This window comes from Mercenaria mercenaria, chromosome 2, assembly GCF_021730395.1.
Source record: "Mercenaria mercenaria strain notata chromosome 2, MADL_Memer_1, whole genome shotgun sequence".
Classification (NCBI taxonomy): domain Eukaryota; kingdom Metazoa; phylum Mollusca; class Bivalvia; order Venerida; family Veneridae; genus Mercenaria; species Mercenaria mercenaria.
In genome coordinates this window covers 55,838,432-55,858,481 of record NC_069362.1, presented here as the reverse complement: position 1 = coordinate 55,858,481, position 20,050 = coordinate 55,838,432, and the positions used below count along the sequence as shown (strand labels likewise).

At 36.0% G+C, this 20,050-nt stretch overlaps 1 protein-coding gene across 2 annotated transcripts in view; it reads right to left on the bottom strand.

Annotated features, from left to right (window-relative positions):
• LOC123562207 (wings apart-like protein homolog) overlaps positions 1–19,219 on the bottom strand; it is a 143,704-nt gene extending 124,485 nt beyond the window's left edge. Inside the window, exons 1-3 of one of the 2 annotated variants that reach the window (XM_053536650.1) lie at positions 19,037–19,219; positions 4,372–5,886; positions 792–916 (exon numbers count right to left, since the gene is read on the bottom strand). In XM_053536650.1, the coding sequence (XP_053392625.1) occupies positions 792–916; positions 4,372–5,886; positions 19,037–19,217 (1,821 nt within the window). In that variant the 5' untranslated portion in view covers positions 19,218–19,219. The remainder of the gene's footprint in view (positions 1–791; positions 917–4,371; positions 5,887–19,036) is intronic. The other variant, XM_053536651.1, reaches the window with a different exon arrangement.
• Between the last annotated feature and the right edge of the window lie 831 nt (positions 19,220–20,050).

Sequence of the window (20,050 nt, the reverse complement as noted above, 5' to 3'; positions counted from 1 at the left end):
CAACCTAAGTCCAAATTGAGGTCAAGGTCAAATTGAGGTCAGGCATGTCTGAAGATGAGGAATGGTCACAGGTTACATCTGCATTAATATCAAGTCATTCTAGTAAGGGGTATTGATGCTAGATGAAACGGTCCCATTTGGTTAACCTCGTATGGACGGACGAACGAACGGACGGACTGACAGGGCGATCACTATATGCCTCCCGCATCAGTAGATGCCAGAGGCATAAAAATACATCATTCCGACAAAGTTTGGTCAAAATCCCCCACCCCGTAGTTTCTGAGGAGAAATTGTTAACGGACGGTCAGACGACGGACCATGGACGCAGTCATTTAATAATCATATTTGTAACATAAGTGTGTGTAATCACAAAATAATGCCAACACGTCTGTTTAGATCAGACTGTCAGGCTTATCAGTTATATATCGATTATTGATTATCCCTTATTAGTCTTATGTAAAGGATGTCTGGCTTCTTTTTTGTGTGGTAAAGGGTTAAGCGCATTTTTTATGAACTCTGGTTTGACTGTTTTAGATCCCAATTATAACTATTAGTGCATTACTTCACATTCTGAATAACAATCCTGTGAGGTTTGATGACTCTGGGTCAAATACTTTTTGAGATATACATGACACAAATTTTCTCGGACAGGCAGACATGAGCAACTTTAAGTGCAATACAGTGATCCCCCCCCCCCCCCCCCCCCCCAGGTGGGGACATCGAAAGACGCCGAATCGAGTAGGACAGCTCTCCTTAAACTTCATATAGTCGAGCTAAAAATTAGAACAAACCTGAGAGGAGTTTTCATTATCTGTTCCCTGGCTGTCAGACATTGCAGATTGTTGGGAGCTATTTACATCACTGTCTGGGTCATCTTCACTGATGCTGATCAACACTGGAAGCTTCAAACTGCCACCTGTATTACAGTAACAGACATAATATCACTAGATACAGTAACAAGAGGGTCATCATGACTCGGAATTGCTCACCTGATTAATATGAGCCACAGGTTTATAATGGCAAACTGACACTAAAATATTAGAAAGTAGGTCAGCAGGTCATGTTCATGGTCACTGAAAGTCAGTTTTATAACCAGTGTGCAAAACTGTACATGTCATCCAAATTTCAAGGCTGTATCTTGAACAAGAGAGCCATGAAGGCCTTGTATTGCTCACCGGAAATAGAAATCATCAAGATTAACATTCTGACCAAATTTCATTAAGATACTGTTATAAATGTGGCCTCTACAGTGTTAACTAGCTTTTTTTTTATATGACCTGGTGACCTAGTTTTTGACCCTATACATGACCCAGATTCAAACTGGACCTTGAAATTCTGGCAAAGTTACATGAAGTTACAGTCATAAATGTGACCTCTACGGTGTTAACATACTTTTCCTCTGATCTGACCCGGTGACATAGTTTTTGACTCCAGATGACCCAATATCGAATTCATCCAAGATTTTACAGAGGTTAAAATTCTGACCAAGTTTCATTAAGATTGGGCCAAAATTGTGACCTCTGGAGTGTTAACTTGCTTTTCCTTTCATTTGACCCAGTGACCTAGTTTTTGACCCCTTAAGACCCAGATTCGAACTTAACCTAAAGATCATCAAGAGCAAATTTCTGACTAAGTTTCATGAAGATACAGTCAAAAATGTGGCCTCTAGAGTGTTAACAAGCTTTTCCTTTGATTTGACCTAGTGACCTAGTTTTTGACCTCATCTGACACAGATTTGAACTTCACCTATACATCATCAAGATTAACATTCTGACCAAGTTTCATTAAGATATGGTCAAAAAATTGGCCTCTATAGTGTGAACTAGCTTTTCCTTTTATTTGAGCTGGTGACCTAGTTTTTGACCCTACATGACCCAGATTCAAACTGGACCTTGAGATCATCAAGATTAACATTCTGGCCAAATTTCATGAAGATATAGTCATAAATGTGGCCTCTACAGTGTTAACAAGCTTTTCCTTTGATTTGACCTGGTGACCTAGTTTTTGACTCCGGATGACCGAATATCGAGCTCATCTAAGATTTTATTGAGGGTAACATTCTGACCAAGATTTGAACTTCACCTATATATCATCAAGATTAACATTCTGACCAAGTTTCATTAAGATATGGTCAAAAAATTGGCCTCTATAGTGTGAACTAGCTTTTCCTTTTATTTTACCTGGTGACCTAGTTTTTGACCCTACATGACCCAGATTCAAACTGGACCTTGAGATCATCAAGATTAACATTCTGGCCAAATTTCATGAAGATATAGTCATAAATGTGACCTCTAGAGTGCTAACAAGCTTTTCCTTTCATTTGACCTGGTGACCTGGTTTTTGACCCAAGTTTCATTAAGATTGGGCCAAAATTTTGACCTCTAGAGTGTTAACAGTCAAATTGTTGACGACGACGGACGAACGGAAGACGACGGACACAGGGCGAACACAAAAGCTCACCCTACTCAGGTGAGCTAAAAATTAAGTTTCAAATCTATTGCCTTTTGGTAATAGCTGTATGTACTTGCATGCAAAACTTCAACCAGGAATTTTCTAAATCCAAAAGGAGACATAATTTGGCTAAAATGCAGGCCGGAGTTATGGGACTTGATGCTATCAACTAGTTTTATAACCCTGAAGACAGATATTAAGTTTCAATTCATTATCTGCATCAGTTTTGGAGATAGTAACTTGCATGTAAAACTTTAACCAGGATTTTCTGAGTCCAAAAGGGGACATAATTGCCAAAAATACATGTCAGAGTTATGGAACTTCACCCAGTGAGGTTGGTAATTTATCTAGAAAATGAGAAATAAGTTTCAAATCTATATGCATTTAAGTAATAGCTGTATGTACTTGCACGCAAAACTTTAACCAGGATTTCCTAAGTCCAAAAGGGGGCATAATTTGGCCAAAATGAATGTGAGAGTTATGGGACTTGATGCTATCAACTAGTTTTATAACCCAGAAGACAGACATTAAGTTTCAATTCAATATCTGCATCAGTTTTGGAGATAGTAACTTGCATGTAAAACTTTAACCAGGATTTTCTGAGTCCAAAAGGGGGCATAATTGCCAAAAATACATGTCAGAATTATGGAACTTGACCCAGTGAGGTTGGTAATTGATCTTGAAAATGAACAAGAGGGCCATGAAGGCCCTGTATCGCTCACCTGACCTTTTGACCTATAGATCATCAAGATTAACATTCTGATCAAGTTTCATCAAGATATGGTTATACATGTGGCCTCTAAAGTGTTAACATGTATTTCCTTTGATTTGACCCCAAATTACCCAGATTTAAACTTGACCTATAGATCCTAAAGATTAACATTCTGACCAAGTTTCATTAAGATATGGTCATAAATTTGGCCTCTAGAGTGTTAACTAGCTTTTCCTTTAATTTCAGCTGGTGACCTAGTTTTTGACCCTAGATCACCCAGATTCAAACTGGACCCTGAGATCATCAAGATTAAAGTTTTGAGAAAGTTTCATGAAGATACAGTCTTAAATGTAGCCTCTACAGTGTTTTTTCTTTTCTACAAGCTTTTCCTTTGATTTGACCTGGTGACCTAGTTTTTGATCCCAGATGACCCAATATCGAACTCGTCCAAGATTTTATTGTGAGTAACATTCTGACCAAGTTTCATTAAGATTGGATCAAAATTGTGACCTCTAGAGTGTTAACAAGCTTTTCCTTTGATTTGACCTGGTGACCTAGTTTTTGACTCCAGATGACCCAATATTGAACTCGTCCAAGATTTTATTGAGGGTAATATTCTGACCAAGTTTCATTAAGGTAACATTCTGACCAAGTTTCAAAATGGCCAAAATTGTGATCTCTAGAGTGTTAACAGTCAAATTGTTGACGATGGACGGACGACTGACGACAGACGACGACGGACGCTGGACACAGGGCTATCACTAAAGCTCACCTTTGAGCACTTCGTGCTCTGGTGAGCTAAAAAGCCTCTTTTGAGAGAAAGTGGATATGAAAAAAAAAATTAAACAAGAAACTAAAATTTTCTAAGTACAAAATGGGCCAGAATTCTAACAAAATGTACATAAGAGTTATGGTTCTTGGCCTACATGGTCGCCTATTGGTGATAAACAGGTGTGCAAAGTTTCAAAGCTGTATCTCTAATAGGTTTGGAGAAAAGGTGGACCTAAACAAAAACTTTAACCAACACAGACAAGCTAAAAATAAATCGATGAAAAACCTTAAGATAATGGTAGATCAAACAATGAACATTTTCCAGCCTGACCATTTGTGAACTATTTACCCTTATTTCTGTTCTAAAAACTTTTAATTATAAATCACAAAACAAAGCATAAATAATAGCAAAATACAATTCTTCAATAACAAATTACCTTGTTCACTTTCCTGTGAGTTAGAGTCATGTGTGTCCATTTCTTCTTCATTAGTTCTCCCATTTTCCTGGCTTCCCCGCAAGGTCTCCTGACTTTCATCAGTACCTGAACCTTCAGTTTTAAGATCATCATTGGATTCTACTGTCTCTGTTACCTCCTGAGCTTCTAGTGGCTCCATGAAGCCTTTGTTCCTCGATCGAAATATTCTGTGATATTTTCTTGGAGGAGCAGCCTTCATATGTTTCACTACTTCTTCAACATCGACCATCTTCGGGGAAGGCTGTTCAACTTCTTCCAAAGCCACTGGCTCCTCAACTGGTTCTGATTGCCTAAGCTGACTCTCTTCAGTAGATGAAATCGCAATTTGAGACTCTCCCTCTGTTTTTTCTACTTCTTCACTTTGAGCAACTAATGTAGGTTCTGCATTATCTTCAAGCTCATATGGATCTTCTTCAAGCTTTTTCTTTTTAGCCCTTCTTGACCTTGTTAGTCTTTCAACTGGTTTGTTTTTTGCTTTTACAATATCTTTAATGTTATCCTTAAAATATTTTGTTTGGGTATTTGTTTGTTTTATATCTGAATCACCAACTTTCGGAGAACAAACAACAATTAACGTTGTGCCTGAATCATGCTTAAGAACATTTTTATGAACCACTTTACTATTTGAAAGAGCCCCTACAGGGTCTTTAGGCGTCACATTTTCCGTAAACTTTGAATAAACATCAGGGTTGAGATAATGACTGCGGAATTTCACAGTTATTTCTTCTCCTTCGCTGTTCAACACAGAATGATGTGGGTCACGTTTTGGCCTCTTAAATATATTTTCTTCTTCCTCAGCAGGCTGAGAGAAAATTTCTTCCTGTGCACCTCTCACTGATGATCCATCATCACTTTCAATGTAGAGACCACCATCAAGATCATCACTTGGGTCTTGAGAGTCATCAATATCTGAACTGCCTGTTGTAGTTTCCTGGGAGGAATCTGTTGAGTACAATGATTTCTGCTTTTTTATGTCAGATTTCACAACCTTTTCAAAACCTGACTGGGAAGTGCCCTGTTCCTCTTTTATTTTACGCCCAGCTCTTTTCGTGTAAGTTCGCACGTTTCCTTTCTTAACAATCAAGTCATCGCCAGTTGTATCATCATCTAATACTGACTGATCCCGAGGGTTACTTGCCGGTTTGCTAGCAGAAGTAATTCTTACTGCAGGCTGCATTACAACAGTTCGTGGTTGTAATCTTGGCGGTTTTTTCTTTGGTGACTTGTCAGAATCAAACTCGAAGCTGAATGGATCACTAGGCTCCTCTAAGTCTCCTTTTTGTTTCTTATCATTTGTTTCATCTTCATTCCTAGGCTTAGCATAAGAGGCATTCCCCCATTTAAGGTTAGTCGCTTTTGGTTTAGCAAATATTTCATCAAAAGCCTTGCTGGCTGAAGACTCTTGTTGCTGTTGATTCTTGCTGTATGACCTCCCACCATATCTCTTCACTTCTGCCATTTTCAGTCTTTCAGTATCTGTAAAACAGAAATTTTTTAAAAAGATGCTACTTTAAGTAATGTGTGTTTACCTTGTTTCCGAGTTATTAGTATCGGTAGTTGTCCAAAACTAGATGTGCGTCCATATGGCGCGGTGCCCCCACCCCCCACTTCTGTCACTGTTTATGGTTTCATGTGTAAATGGTTTCATTACTAGGTGAAATATTTTTAAGATGTTTGTGAAACCAACCTTTCTAAACTTTATGTGTATTTTTCACTAAGTCAAGGACCATAACTATTGTGTGAAATCCCAAAAGAAAACTCTAGGACACAACCTTTTTTTGTGGACTTAGTCAAGGGCCTATGTCTGCTCTAGCAAAATGAAATAATAAACAAGAGGGCCATGAAGGCCCTGTATCGCTCACCTGACCGCAGTGATTTTTTTGCCATTTTGGGAAAAGGTCCGGCAGGGTACTAGACAACTTTTGGGGACAGGTACCCATACCCTCAGGAAGGGGAGTTTTTCGACATTTTAAGACGAAAAGGGGATTTTGCCCCACGAAAAATCGAGAAAAACTTGTATTTGACCCGCACATAATATGCCTAGTGCGTCGGCTCGACTCACAGAATTTTTTTTTTGATGCATCTAAGTTCGAAAGTTCTGCACCTTGTCAATCAAAATCCCAGAGAATTTCAATACTGTTCACCGGCACAAGCCGAAGTATGGCAGTAGACGGAGCGTCGTATGTTAATTAGCTACTGATAGATATGTCAATCACGCCACGCGCCGACTGACACGTGATCATCTCACGGTTTGTATTTAGCACAATGCCGTGTCATTATCAAAGTTGTCTATTGATCAGTGTGTAAAAGTTCATTGATAAACAATGCAGCCTTACAGTATAGTGTTTGTACCACTTTTTAATTAGCGTTAAACAGCTTATGTTGTATCGTAATATGTTTTGCCAACTTAAAATAACTACAAATTAGACAATTAAAATCATTATTTTGTGTCCTCGATACGATTACGTAAGCTGGTCAAGATTAAAATTCTGACCAGGTTTCAAGAAGATACAGTCATAAATGTGGCCTCTAGAGTGTTAACAAGCTTTTCCTTTGATTTGACCTGGTGACTTAGTTTTTGACCACAGATAACTCGTCCAAGATTTTATTAAAGGCAACATTCTAACCAAGTTTCATTAAGATTGGGCCAAAAATGTGACCTCTAGAGTGTTAACAAGCTTTTCCTTTGATTTGACCTGGTGACCTAATTTTTGACCCCAGATGACCCAATATCGAACTCGTCCAAGATTTTATTGAGGGTAACATTCTGACCAAGTTTCATTAAGATTGGGCCAAAAATGTGACCTCTAGAGTGTTAACAGTCAAATTGTTGACGACGTCGGACGGACGGACAACGGACACAGGGCGATCACTAAAGCTCACCTTTGAGCACTTCGTGCTCAGGTGAAATAAAAAATTGGTGTCAGAGTTATGAACCTTGTGTCACATGATGTGGGTGATAAGGTGGAACATCTATTTTAAGTTTGAATCAAATCCATTCAGTAATAAGTGAGATAAAGTGAAAATGCATCAAAATTTACCTTTAATTCTATGTAAAAGGGGACATAATTCATGAAAAGTTGGTGTCAGAGTTATGCACCTTGTGTCACATAATGTGGTTGATAAGGTGGAACATCTATTTTAAGTTTGAATCAAATCCATTCAACAATTGAGATATAGTAAAAATGCATGAAAATTAACCTTAAATTCTTAGTAAAAGGGGGCATAATTCAAGAAAAGTTGGTGTCAGAGTTATGCACCTTGTGTCAGATGATGTGGTTGATAAGGTGGAACATCTGTTTTAAGTTTTAATCAAATCTATTTAGTAAAAACCGAGATAATAGAGTTCGGGACGCGACAAAACTCCTATATAGCCCCCCCCCAAACATGTTTGGTGGGGGTATACCGTAAAAACTCGAATATATGACACAGTTTTTTTACGATTTTTTTCATTTTCTCAAATTCTCAAAGGGATACGTAATATATACCAAGGTAGAGCTTCAAACATTTTTTTCCAGCTTGAAAACCCGAAAATATCGGCGAAAATCGGACAATTTTGTCAACTGTCATGTGTTTACATTTTGGGCCGTGCTTTTTTAACCTCTTCTTGAACAGCGCTTTATTGGGCGGGTCTAAAAACACGTACGGAACAGAACCTCTGATGATATATGGTAAAGTTGATTTATAATTGTGAGTTTAAATTTTTTGTATTTGTAAATTTAATCAATAAGTATCGTACATATCCAGAGCACCGGATAATGTGTCAGTTTAATAATTAGGCAAAATACAAAATTTCGCGGTTCCGGGTTGTAGGTGTTTGATCATTAAAATCATTATCTTTCAAGGATGCTCAAATAAATTGCAATTAAAACAGATCGTTTGTTATTTCTTTATTTCCAGCAAATTATTACTGATCAATACAGCAGCTCGTACATTGTTAAACAAACACGCTAATTAGCCACGATTTTCTCGTTTGATGTGCCCATAATTATGAGATGTTTGTTCGCACGTCTGTTAAAGTGTACTAAGGTGTTGACAGCTTGAGAAAGTTCTCAAATACTTTAGAAACAATTTGTCTGTCAGTTATTGTCACTGTTGTTTGTAACCGATTATGCAGCAATTGCAATTTTCACAAGAAATCGTTTTTACGCATGCCACTAATGGCCGATTTCGACTTTGTAAACAACGTTTTGGACTGATTTTTCGGTGCGTGATATACTCCAATGTAAGCATTTTTCCCAAGATTTTGAAACAAGATCGGGGGTGCGTAATAAACATGCTAGCGTGATATATTCGAGTTTTTATGGTAACAAAGATCAATTTCTTTTTATTAGCATATAGCCTATTAGGGGCAAATCATGTATTTTTCTTAAAGTGGCAGCAGACAGAGCGGATTTCATAATTCTATTTCTAATCACGTACAATAACATTTGGGCACACAACGGAGACTTATTTTTAGATTTTTTTATTTTGGACCAAATTTTCGCACACGAATGATAATTTCGCTAAATCTGATGCTGATCAAATCCCATATTTGTATGATTTAGACAGGAAATCACGGTGGATTTGTTTAATTCTTGGCATTTTAGATGAAGTAGTGCTTACTGGTATTTTACCTTCTGTGCATCAAAACACTTACAGAACTGGTGCAAAACCAAAAACAGGGTTCAAGCTAGCTGGAAAAATTGGGAGAAGTGACTTCTCCCTCCAGTGAAAATAGGGAGAAGTTTTCTCAGAATAGGGAGAAGTGAGGCTGCGGGTCAAAACAGTCATTAATTACACCATATATTACAGTTTTGATGTTACAACACAAAGGAATTACATCTGAAAACAACACATATTTTACCTTCAAGTACAAAATGCCAAGCATCAAATACAAACACACACAATGAGCATGTTTTTATACAGTAGTTTGAAACATTTACAGATAATACTGAATGACCATTAGTATTACAACAGGCATGTGTGGTGCGATTTTTTGTTTTGGCTTGTGTGTCATGTTCCCTTGCATATGCATTATCAAATTTTTGCCAGTCTGCACATACAGTACAACCAAAATGAAAAGTCACTTTTTCGCGCGACCTCCGCGACAAAAAGCAATTGACTGTGTTCGCTTGCAGTGTCCCGAACACGCTAGCAGATCGAAGCGGACACCGAGTCCGTTTATTTGCTGCCTATTGATCGGCGGACACGGTGTGTCGCGGTGTGCAATTGCGGCGATTCTCCGTGTTCAGATCGTCTCAGTTAAACCAGTTTTTCATTGTAGAAAAATATTTTTTGCTCTTATATTTTGTTTTAACAATATTGTTTTCTGTTTTCAGGTAAACACTAAGCTTATAAGATGTGTAATTATAAACTGTTTTGTATCCTTTGTTTATGCTTAGAGTTTTATGTAAAATTGTTAAAACGTCCGCTAAACAATTACTACTAACAATACATGTTGGAATTAATGTTTTACTCACCTCCGTTGTAATGAAACTAATTCTTTCTTTCATTTAGCATGTATCCCCATTTTCACACTTTGCAAAATTATTTGATAAGTTACTTTTGATTAATAAGTTCATGTAGGTTAACAAGTGCTAATTAGATTAATTGTCGATGCCTGTTGAATACGGTGTATAGGTTCGTTATCAATAAAGAGTATTTAAATTTAAACAGTTTCCGAGTAAAACTTCTTTCTATTAAATGCAGTTTAAAACAGTTAAATTTAACTTCAAGTCATGAAAGCTGTTCGATATTTAAATCAATTTCATTTTCACTTGTACATGTAGTCTCGTTTATTTTTATTTTGCAATGATTTATTATTGCGAAGTTTACAATAAAATAAGGGATAAATCAAAAGTAACGAAGTAATTATTATTTTATATTTCAGGTACACACAAACTACTAGTACATAAAAAATAGAAGAAAAAAAAACAGAATTGAAGTTTCGGAGCAAGACGCGGCAGTGGCTAGTAATACGGCCCCGCATGGTCATAAAGCTAGTCATACATGAGGCACGTTCAGCTAGACAGTCCAGCTTGAACTACATGAGTAGTGATAATCACATTTGACTAGATTTTTGGCCGTCCTACGGGACCGTTCACTACAGGATGTTTTAAAGCCACTAATATATATGTATCATTTCCATAATTATGGATTATAATAAATAATGTTTGTTTGTTTGTTTTGGGTTTAACACCGTTTTTCAACAGTATTTCAGTCATGTAACGGCGGGCAGTTAACCTAACCAGTGTTCCTGGATTCTGTACCAGTACAAACCTGTTCTCCGCAAGTAACTGCCAACTTCCCCACATGAACTTGAGGTGGAGGACTAATGACTGCAGACACAATGTCGTTTATCAAATAGTCACGGAGAACATACGCCCCGCCCGAGGGATGAACTCGCGACACCGCGATCTGTAGACCGACGCTCTACCTACTGAGCTAAGCGGGCGGGTATATAATAAATAATGAAAGCGTAAAGTAGTTGTTATCTATACTTACAGGTAGAAACTTTCAACAAGAGTGGAAATTACAGAACAACACCAGAGGGAAGGAGCAGAAAACGAAAATCGGGCTTCTTTATCTTTATTAATTCACTTTTTTCTATACAAAGTTTAACATGTTTAACAGAATATATCATTTATTAGGAAGCACAAAATTTCAAACAAATAAAGCCAAGAATGATTTACACCAGAAAGCAAAAAATTATTTTGCTATGTTGCGTTCTCATATTATGCTTCCATTTGATTTTTTATTTCTTATTCATAACAAGTGCATAGATACAAACGATACAAACAATTACAAAATACAGACCAGACATATTCTATAAATCTTCATGTAATAAGCACACACATAACGTGACAAATACACATGCAGTTGTTAAAACTAAACAATATATTCTATTTCATATTGTGTTGCTGTTACACAGACCAAATTTTATGAAAAAGACCACATACGTTACAATGAATATGCAAGTATTACGAATATGCAAATATCTTAATCTTAATTGTCAGTTGTTGATCCCACGGCTCGTACTCGGCACTCCTTTTCGTAATCTTGCCCTGAAAAAAAGCAGATAAAAATAATTTTTAACAAGAGCCATGTTAGACATGGCTAATCCCCCCGCCGGGCATATTATAATTGACGGCTAAAGTTCCTGGCAAGTTAGTGTCTGAAAGTATTAATTTTGGGGAAAGCTTTGAACAACCGTTTAGTTGTGGTCCGCATCAGGGGTTTTAAAGATGTGGCAGAAAGGATAAGTCAGTAGTGAGGTGGTTTACTGCTAAATTTTATTAATTTTCATGATCAGTATAGCTATGATATTTTTCTATATGGCTACTGTAAAAAGAAGGAATGGAAAGCTAACAGGGAACAAGAGTGCCAGAATGTCACAATATATGCCCGTCGCAGCAAATTTCTTTACTCTAGCACCTGTATTTGCAAATGGAATGTTAATTTTGTGGTTGTTTAGTAATCATTGTAAAACTGGAGAGTAACATCTATGTTGTACCACAGAAAAGTGGTCTTGTTTTTTCCCTACGGTCAATTATAAAAATGTTACAATATAATTTTATTTATGGGTAACAACAAAAGGGAAAATAAATCTTAAAAAAAAAAAAAAAAAAAAAATTTGCAAGTCCCCCACAAAACTCTATCAGTAGAGATTGGTCAAAATACACCTCCAAATTGGATTTAGCATGCATGTTGACAACAGAAAAGTGATCTTGTTTTTTTTCCCTACACTAGTAATGAAAAAGTTACAATAAAAGCAATTTTAAAAGTAACAACAAAGGGAAGTAATTCTAAAGAAGGGAACTGCGCATGACACTTTGTCTCATGATGGTGTATAAGTGTGCCAAGTTACATCAAAATCCCTCCATGCATGAAGAAGAAATGCTTCGGACGAAGTCATTCTTGGGATCTGACCTTTGGCCTCTAAGTGTGACCTTGACCTTAGATCTATGACCTGGATCTTGTGTAAAGACAAAAATTTCTCGTGGTGGTGAACAATTGTGCCAAGTTATATCAAAATCCCTATATGCATGAAGAAGAAATGCTCCGGACAAATTTTTTTAAGAAATTATGATAAAGGGGAATAACTCAAAAAATTGGCAAGGTAGAGTTATTGTTCTTGCACACTGCACTTCTTCCCAATGTGTTCTATCAGTGTATGAAGTTTGAAGAAAATCCCTCCAGTACTTTTGGGGTTATGCTCCGGACAAAATTTTTTAAGAAAATATGATAAAGGGGAATAACTCAAAAATAGGCAAGGTATAGTTATTGTTCTTGCACACTGCACTTCCTCCCAACGTGTTCTATCAGTGTATGAAGTTTGAAGAAAATCCCTCCAGTACTTTTGGAGTTATGCTCCGGACAAAGATCGTTGCAGACGCACGGACAGAGAGCATTTCTAATATCCCCTTCGCCTTTGGCGGGGGGATAAACAAAGGTGTATGTTACACATTTATAGTTTCTGGAAATTTGAAATACCATGTGATATAATTCGATTAATTTGTTATTTCAGACATGTTGAAATGCATCTAAATGTTTAAATGGATAAGTACTTTGTTTACTTTAAATGAATACCACTGTTTTCTTTCCCGAATGAAAACTTTGATTCCGATATTCTATATTGTAAATTATATTTCAAAATTCTTTTTTTAATATTTACAAAAGCAAATCAATCGTAACAAATTAACAAGTTATTAAAATAAATATTAATTTTAACTGGTCACTTACCTCTTAAATAATTATCAAAATTCCATGCCAAACTGTGAACGAAGATTAATCGTTAGGGTGTTAAATAACGTAATCGTATTAAAGTAATTGGTAGTATAACAATAGAAGTTTGCAACAAACATATAAACTGAAAAAAAAACGAAACTCTAAATAAAACAACATTACTGAATTTACAGGTTTTATTGTTTATTAAGCACTGTTTCATCGTAGCTTCGTGTAAAGTGCTCTACCTGCAAAATACGAAAAGTCTTCAAAATTACCTTGCAGACGAACATTGAAACTGAAAGATTACGATGATATCTTGTGTTAACATATATATTTATATTTCTTTTAATTTTTGGATAAAATAAAATGAAAAATAGCACATCTTAAAACAATCATGAACACCGCAATTCGCCGCGATTTCACAGCGAAACAGCGTGTTCGGCGAGCACCGTGTCTGGATATGCTGTTCACCGCGATTTGCGGTGAAATCACCCAGCTGAGTGGTCATATTTCTTTGAACACGCTGGTTCGGTATCGCGGTGATGGGTGTCCATTGGAACTTTTCATTTTGGTTGTACTGTAGCACAGTGCGATTTGACAAGCTCATCTTCCTTACACTAGTCAGAACTAACAATTGAAAATTAATTTTAAGATTCTCATCCCTGCCATCCCTGCACATCCCTGTCTTAAACTCTCGCTGGTCAAATTGCCGATATCCAAAATGTTATATCCGGATACTGATACACTCATAAACATTGCCCAATTCTCCAGTTTAAAAAAATATATTTGACAAATTGTGATGATGAAAAGATAATTTAACTGCAACGACAATACGTTTTATTGAAGAAAAATATGAAAAATATTCATGCAATATTGGCAGTTTGTCCCCGCCAGCCGACGTTCTGACAGCCTACTTTCGTTTTCAAAAACTTTTATAAAAAGTTAAAAGCCTATGTGTTCTTATCTAAAAGCGATGGTAATTTATTTTTATTGATTGAAATTAAATATCTGTTGTCTGAATTTCAATTTAAATTGTGTATAACACGGATATTTACGTCTGACAGCTGCAATTAAAATCATACAATACGAACCACTCTGGTTATTATTCAGAGCTTTTCTTTAGGCCCTATCGGTCATTTTGCAATGGGCTATCATCCTTTACTCAGCTACTGACTCTTGCCCCGACATACTTATGTTTTTCTGGGGTTTTTTTTTACCCTACTTTTGATAGTTTTTAGTTGTTTATTTTCACACGTGATGCACACATTTTTATCCGTGATGCACAGAATCAATTAAAGGCAGTTTTGTTTCGCCGCATTTGATTGGTGTTTCCAAAGTTTTCGACCAATAAAAATCATCCTAACGATATTCGGTGATAGACGGAGCATACTTTGTTGACATGTGAAGTTCACAACCCGTAACGGGATAGGTTTCGCTAATTGATTATGTAATGTTATTACAAGCTGATTAGAAGCTGATAGATGAGATATATACATGTATGGTAATAGCCTCGGGCGCCAGATGTTAGGGTGACTTGATTTCGCTTTTCTGTACAAACAGAGCGAAGCAATCAGAAAACAAGAGCTGTCACAGGAGACAGCGCGTTCGACTATTTCGATGCTGGATAGTGAAACTGTGCACATCTGAGGAAACTAGAGCTGTCACTGGAGTGTTTAATGACTCCAATGGGCGATATCGGTCAGTTAATTCCCCTGATAAAACAGGTGCGCGTATAGGTGGCGCTACATGCGAATAGGTCCCAGACTAAAGTTTGTAAACTTACATCGTTATACAGTCGTTGTCACTTCAAAATATTAGTAGAATTGGAAAGTATCCGAAAATGTCATCAAAGTTCAGCTTTTTATCACTTGAGCAGAATTTTGAGTGTTCAAAGAGCTTTATTCATATCTATTGATATTCTATGCTTTGAAAAATAACAGACAAGCTGTAAGGACTGTTTTAAAGTGCATTTTCTGTGTGTCAGTTTATTCATGGACTGTATGATTGTCATATTTGTTAATTGTGGCAATAAATGATTTATTTAGCTTTTAAGTAGTTTTCAATGCCCTCCTTGGAAAATCCTTTTATCATTTTGCAAGTATTCAGACTATATTCTTTAAATAAAGGATCAGTGTAGACGGTATATATTCCTATAGTTACAGTTTAATTGGAAAGATCTGCATACACAGGTGAGGTCTTGAAAAATATAGAAATTATAAGAATGTTACTGTAAAACGTTAAATATATGCCCTTGTGATAAGATGTCCCTACAAATTTCCATCAGCCCAGTTAATTATTACATCTGTGTTTTTTCATATATTTTATGAAAATATCATCCTGAGGCATAAATGATCTCTATTGACAAATTAACACATCTTGTGTTAATTTTAATTTTATGGTGCTGCCTCTTTAATTTTCAGTCAATTCAAATTCACAGCAGCTTGCCCACATAAAGTGAAATACAAACTTCCAATAAAATGGCCATTGGTTCAATCTCAATTTTTTGTTGGGCCTAAAGCATCGCCTCTTGAGACCAACAATTAGTTAAAATGTTTTTAATCAACAACAAAAAAACCTGACACGTTTGTTTCTTAACTATAGATAACAAAGTAGAAATATCACAAGAATGTCAAAATATGAATTTTTACATATTATAAAACACCCGGAGGATTTTTAATATACAGACCACAAATTTGTAGAGCTTTGGAAATAAAAAATAACAACAAATGTGAGACCTATTAGACATTATGTCAAATCAGTGTTAAAGTATTAAGAAAACTTATTATAAACATTAACATCAGACTGTCAAATATGTAACACCCACGTGGGAGCAGGAAGTGTTAAGTCTGCTTCAATGACATTATTCTTTAACCCCCTAAGAGTTAACAGGACACATGGTATGCACATTTTTTATGATAACAATCAGTATGCAGCCAGTGGATAGGAAATTTTATGCAAACTTAATATATCCAGAGAAATCATTGTCTATGTGAAACAAAGTATCCATACAAGGGTAAATTTAGCAATATTTTTCAACTAGCTAAATTAGCTAACCCCGCTTTGCTCACAAATTAAATAGAAATGTGACTCGCTTAAAATAAATGCTAGGATATATATAACTGGCCAGTATTTTGAAGTGAGGCTATAAATTTCTTGTTAAAAACAGAAGAAACATGTAGCTATCTAAATAGATGATATTGATAAATTACATGATTGTATCTTTTTAAATAACTGAATCACTTTTTTAACACTATGATAAAAGCCGAGAGTACACCGCATGATAGGACCTATTCGCCCGTAGCGACACCTGTTAAATCATTTGGGAAGATAACTCGCCGAATGCTGCTATTGTGGATGAAGATATTGCACAATAGCCTGATATTGGTGCCAGAGTTATGCACCTTGTGTCATATGGTGTGGGTGATGATGTTGAACAACTATTTTAAGTTTGAATCAAATCCATTCAGTAATAAGAGACAGAGTGGAAGTGCATCAAAACTTTAACCTAAAATTCTAAGTAAAAAGGGGAAATAATTCATGAAAAATTGGTCCCAGAGTTATGCACATTGTGTCATATGATAAGGGTAATGATGTTGAACAATTGTTTAAGTTTGAATCACATCCATTCAGTAATAACAGAGATAGAGTGAAAGTGCATAAAACTTTAACCTGAAATTCTAAGTAAAAAGGGGAATAATTCATGAAAAATTGTGCCAGAGTTATGCATCTTGTGTCATATGATGTGGGTGATGATGCTGAACAACTATTTTAAGTTTGAATCAAATCCATTCAGTAATAACAGAGGTAGAGTGAAAGTGCACCAAAACTTTAACCTGAAAATCTAAGTGAAAAGGGGGAATAATTCATGAAATATTGGTGCCAGTGTTATGGCCCTTATGTCAGATGATGTGGATGATGATGAGGAATAAGTATTTCAAGTTTGAATCAAATCCATCAAGAAATTACAGAGATAAGTTGAAAAAAGAGAGTGTTAAAAAACTTTAACCAAGAGACACCGACGCCGGGTCGAGTAGGATAGCTCTCCTTATACTTCGTATAGTCGAGCTAAAAAGCGTCCACTTCGCTCACGTCGCCTAAAAGCGTGGACCCTGAAAAAAATAATGTGAAAACTGGCACTTGAGGTGACATTTTTGGCCGAAAAACGGACAAGGGGAAAAACACGAATTTCTTTACTTAACTCTTTGCACGCTAAGTAAGTAATTGGTGGAATTGCACTCTGCTACTGAGTAAATTTTCAGGAATTTAAGTAATTCCAGGACATATTAAGAATACTGTAAAACAAGTTTAATTGTTGTTTTTACTAAATAACTTTTACTATTTGTTAGATATCAGTATACATGTAACAAATTTGTCATGCTGTACACATATATTGTTATACAAGTAATTTATTTTGGGTGAAAATATGTGTTTTTTGTAAATAAAACTGTGAATTTCTGAAATAGTTTGTTCTTTTTCATATCTCCTCCCAAAGCTGAAAAAGTTGCAGTCCCAACTACTGACTAGACTGACGGACAGACTTAAATGTTTCGTCAAAACACAGGCCTCTATTGTACTGTCAAATTAAGTGTAGACCAACAGACATTTTGTAATCACAATTCTTCACCCAAATATTGTTAAGGTGCGATGAAAAGGTAAAGGTAAAATGTAGTCAAAAATTAATGTAGGACAAAATCACCCCTGCACAACACCCCCACCCCCTCTCCTCCCCATCCCTGCTGTTTCTGATCTTCCTGGACAAAATCCCCCTGTGAAATTATCAAGGTGGACAAAATTCCCCTTGTAAAAATATAAAGTTAGACAAAATTCCTGGCGATAATTTTATCTTTACCTTTTTATTTCAAAATGGAAACATATATAAATATACAGTGAAAAGAAAATACATGAACAATTACTGCTTTTATTTTAATACTTATTAAAGTTAAAACATTCGGTCTAAAATACATTAAGAATGCACAGTATGTCTATGATCAACATATTAATAAATGCTTCTTCAGTAACATCATCGATTTTGCAGAAAAATAATCACGTTACTAAGACTGGCATCAACAGCATCTTAAAATTACCCGGACATTCATTCCTAATTATCACTTCTTCTAAAAAAGTTCTTTAAAACTGCCTGGTAATTAGTACGTGAGAAAACAATCGGAGTTACTCCAAACACTACTTTGTTGTTGTTTTTCGTCATTGGCATTATACTGCTGCCTATTAACTTCCTGTGCTGTATTGACTAATTTCCGTCATTGTACGGTACTCTTCTGTACTTAAAACACTTGTACTCATAGTTAATGAAAAACAATTGTGTGGTGTGGATCGTGTATAATAAACTACTGAAATCTCCCCCGTGTCTCTTATGTAGTCTAAAACTGCTGTAGTTATTACTGATCGCACACTTTTGCTCACTTCTCGGTCCCCTAGCAATAAACTTTGATCTTATTTGTGATGAAAAGTCAAATCTAAATCCAAGGGATTACGAGAAACTCTTCCAAGGTCCATTTCTGCGGGTGAGGGTGGTATCAAATAAAGTAACAAAATAATTAAATGGGATAATTTCTGTAACATTTTATGACTCCATCTGAACGACAAGTGAATTTTCTACAAAATAACACCCAAATGTTGTTTATGAAATGGTTTTTCTGTTACTGGGAATAAAAACAACCCATTAGGCCCCGGAGAATATGAGAAATCAGGATAGTATCTGCAATGGTCCATAGTAGTTTCAAAGAAAAATAAGTAAAAACGAGATTTCTATGGATATTTCAACACTAGTACCCACACGTCAATGTGGAATTCGTAAATTTGCACTCCCCTGCCACCTTTATGGGACCTGTTTAGCACTGTATACTTCAATTTATAAAGCAATTTTCATGTTGAAGACTGAATTTAACTGGGAACTTACGAAGATCGGATGATCTCTTAATGTCAATACATACATTTCGGTTTATGGGGTAACTGTACAAAAACTGAATTGCAATATTTTCTCTAGTTCTTGCAGGAAAACTGTTCAAGTTTTCAAGAATACACCGTCTTTGTCGCTTTCGGCGCCATATTGAAAGATAGTGAAAATGGAAAATGCGCATGCGCCAAAACTAATTTAAGTAGTTTTGACGGTATATTCAAAGACTCAGTTTCGAATTTTTGTGAAGGTAATACAGTAGTAAATAAGTTTCCTATATGTTCTGTATAAAATTAACAAACTTCTACGGCATGTGACAAATATTGAAGCCAATTTTGAAAAAGAAACCTATAAACCACTAAAAAGGGATCTTTTTGTCGGAATATTTTCTAAACTGACAAGTAACTCCAAGGCGTTTGACAAGGTTGATCACATTGAATTCCAGACGTTTCAGGCATACAGACACTAAATAGAAAAATGGCGCGAAAAAAAATGGTAGTCGCATATTGGCGGATACAAACAGTCCTCAGTTTTTTTGCTCCGTAGAGCTATTTTCCTTATTTTCTTTGCAATTTTTTGCTAAAATCACATGACAGATCTATGCTTGACATGTAGTTAGCATTTTCATAATGAAATAACAACATGCCAAAATTTTTCATGGAAACTTGGATCATACACCACCAGTATAATTTGGGGTCTCATTTTTTAGCTGATTTTGCAGTTTGTGTGGTTGACTGAAATTATTTTTCTTGCATCAAACATGACCCCCACTTTTCTTTTGATTTTTAGTTAGCACTGACAATATTCTTCAAGAAAATGTAAGTTACAGACATTTAAAATGGGTCCTGATGTGTGCTGATGTCATTGGAAATAGGTCAATGATATATAGAATAAAGAACAACAACTATTTAGTGTATTATAACCTTCACCCCCAAGACTTTTCCTCCCCTAGACATTTCACCCCCAAGACATTTCCTCCCAAGACTTTTCACCCCCAATTTTACAAACCCTAGACTT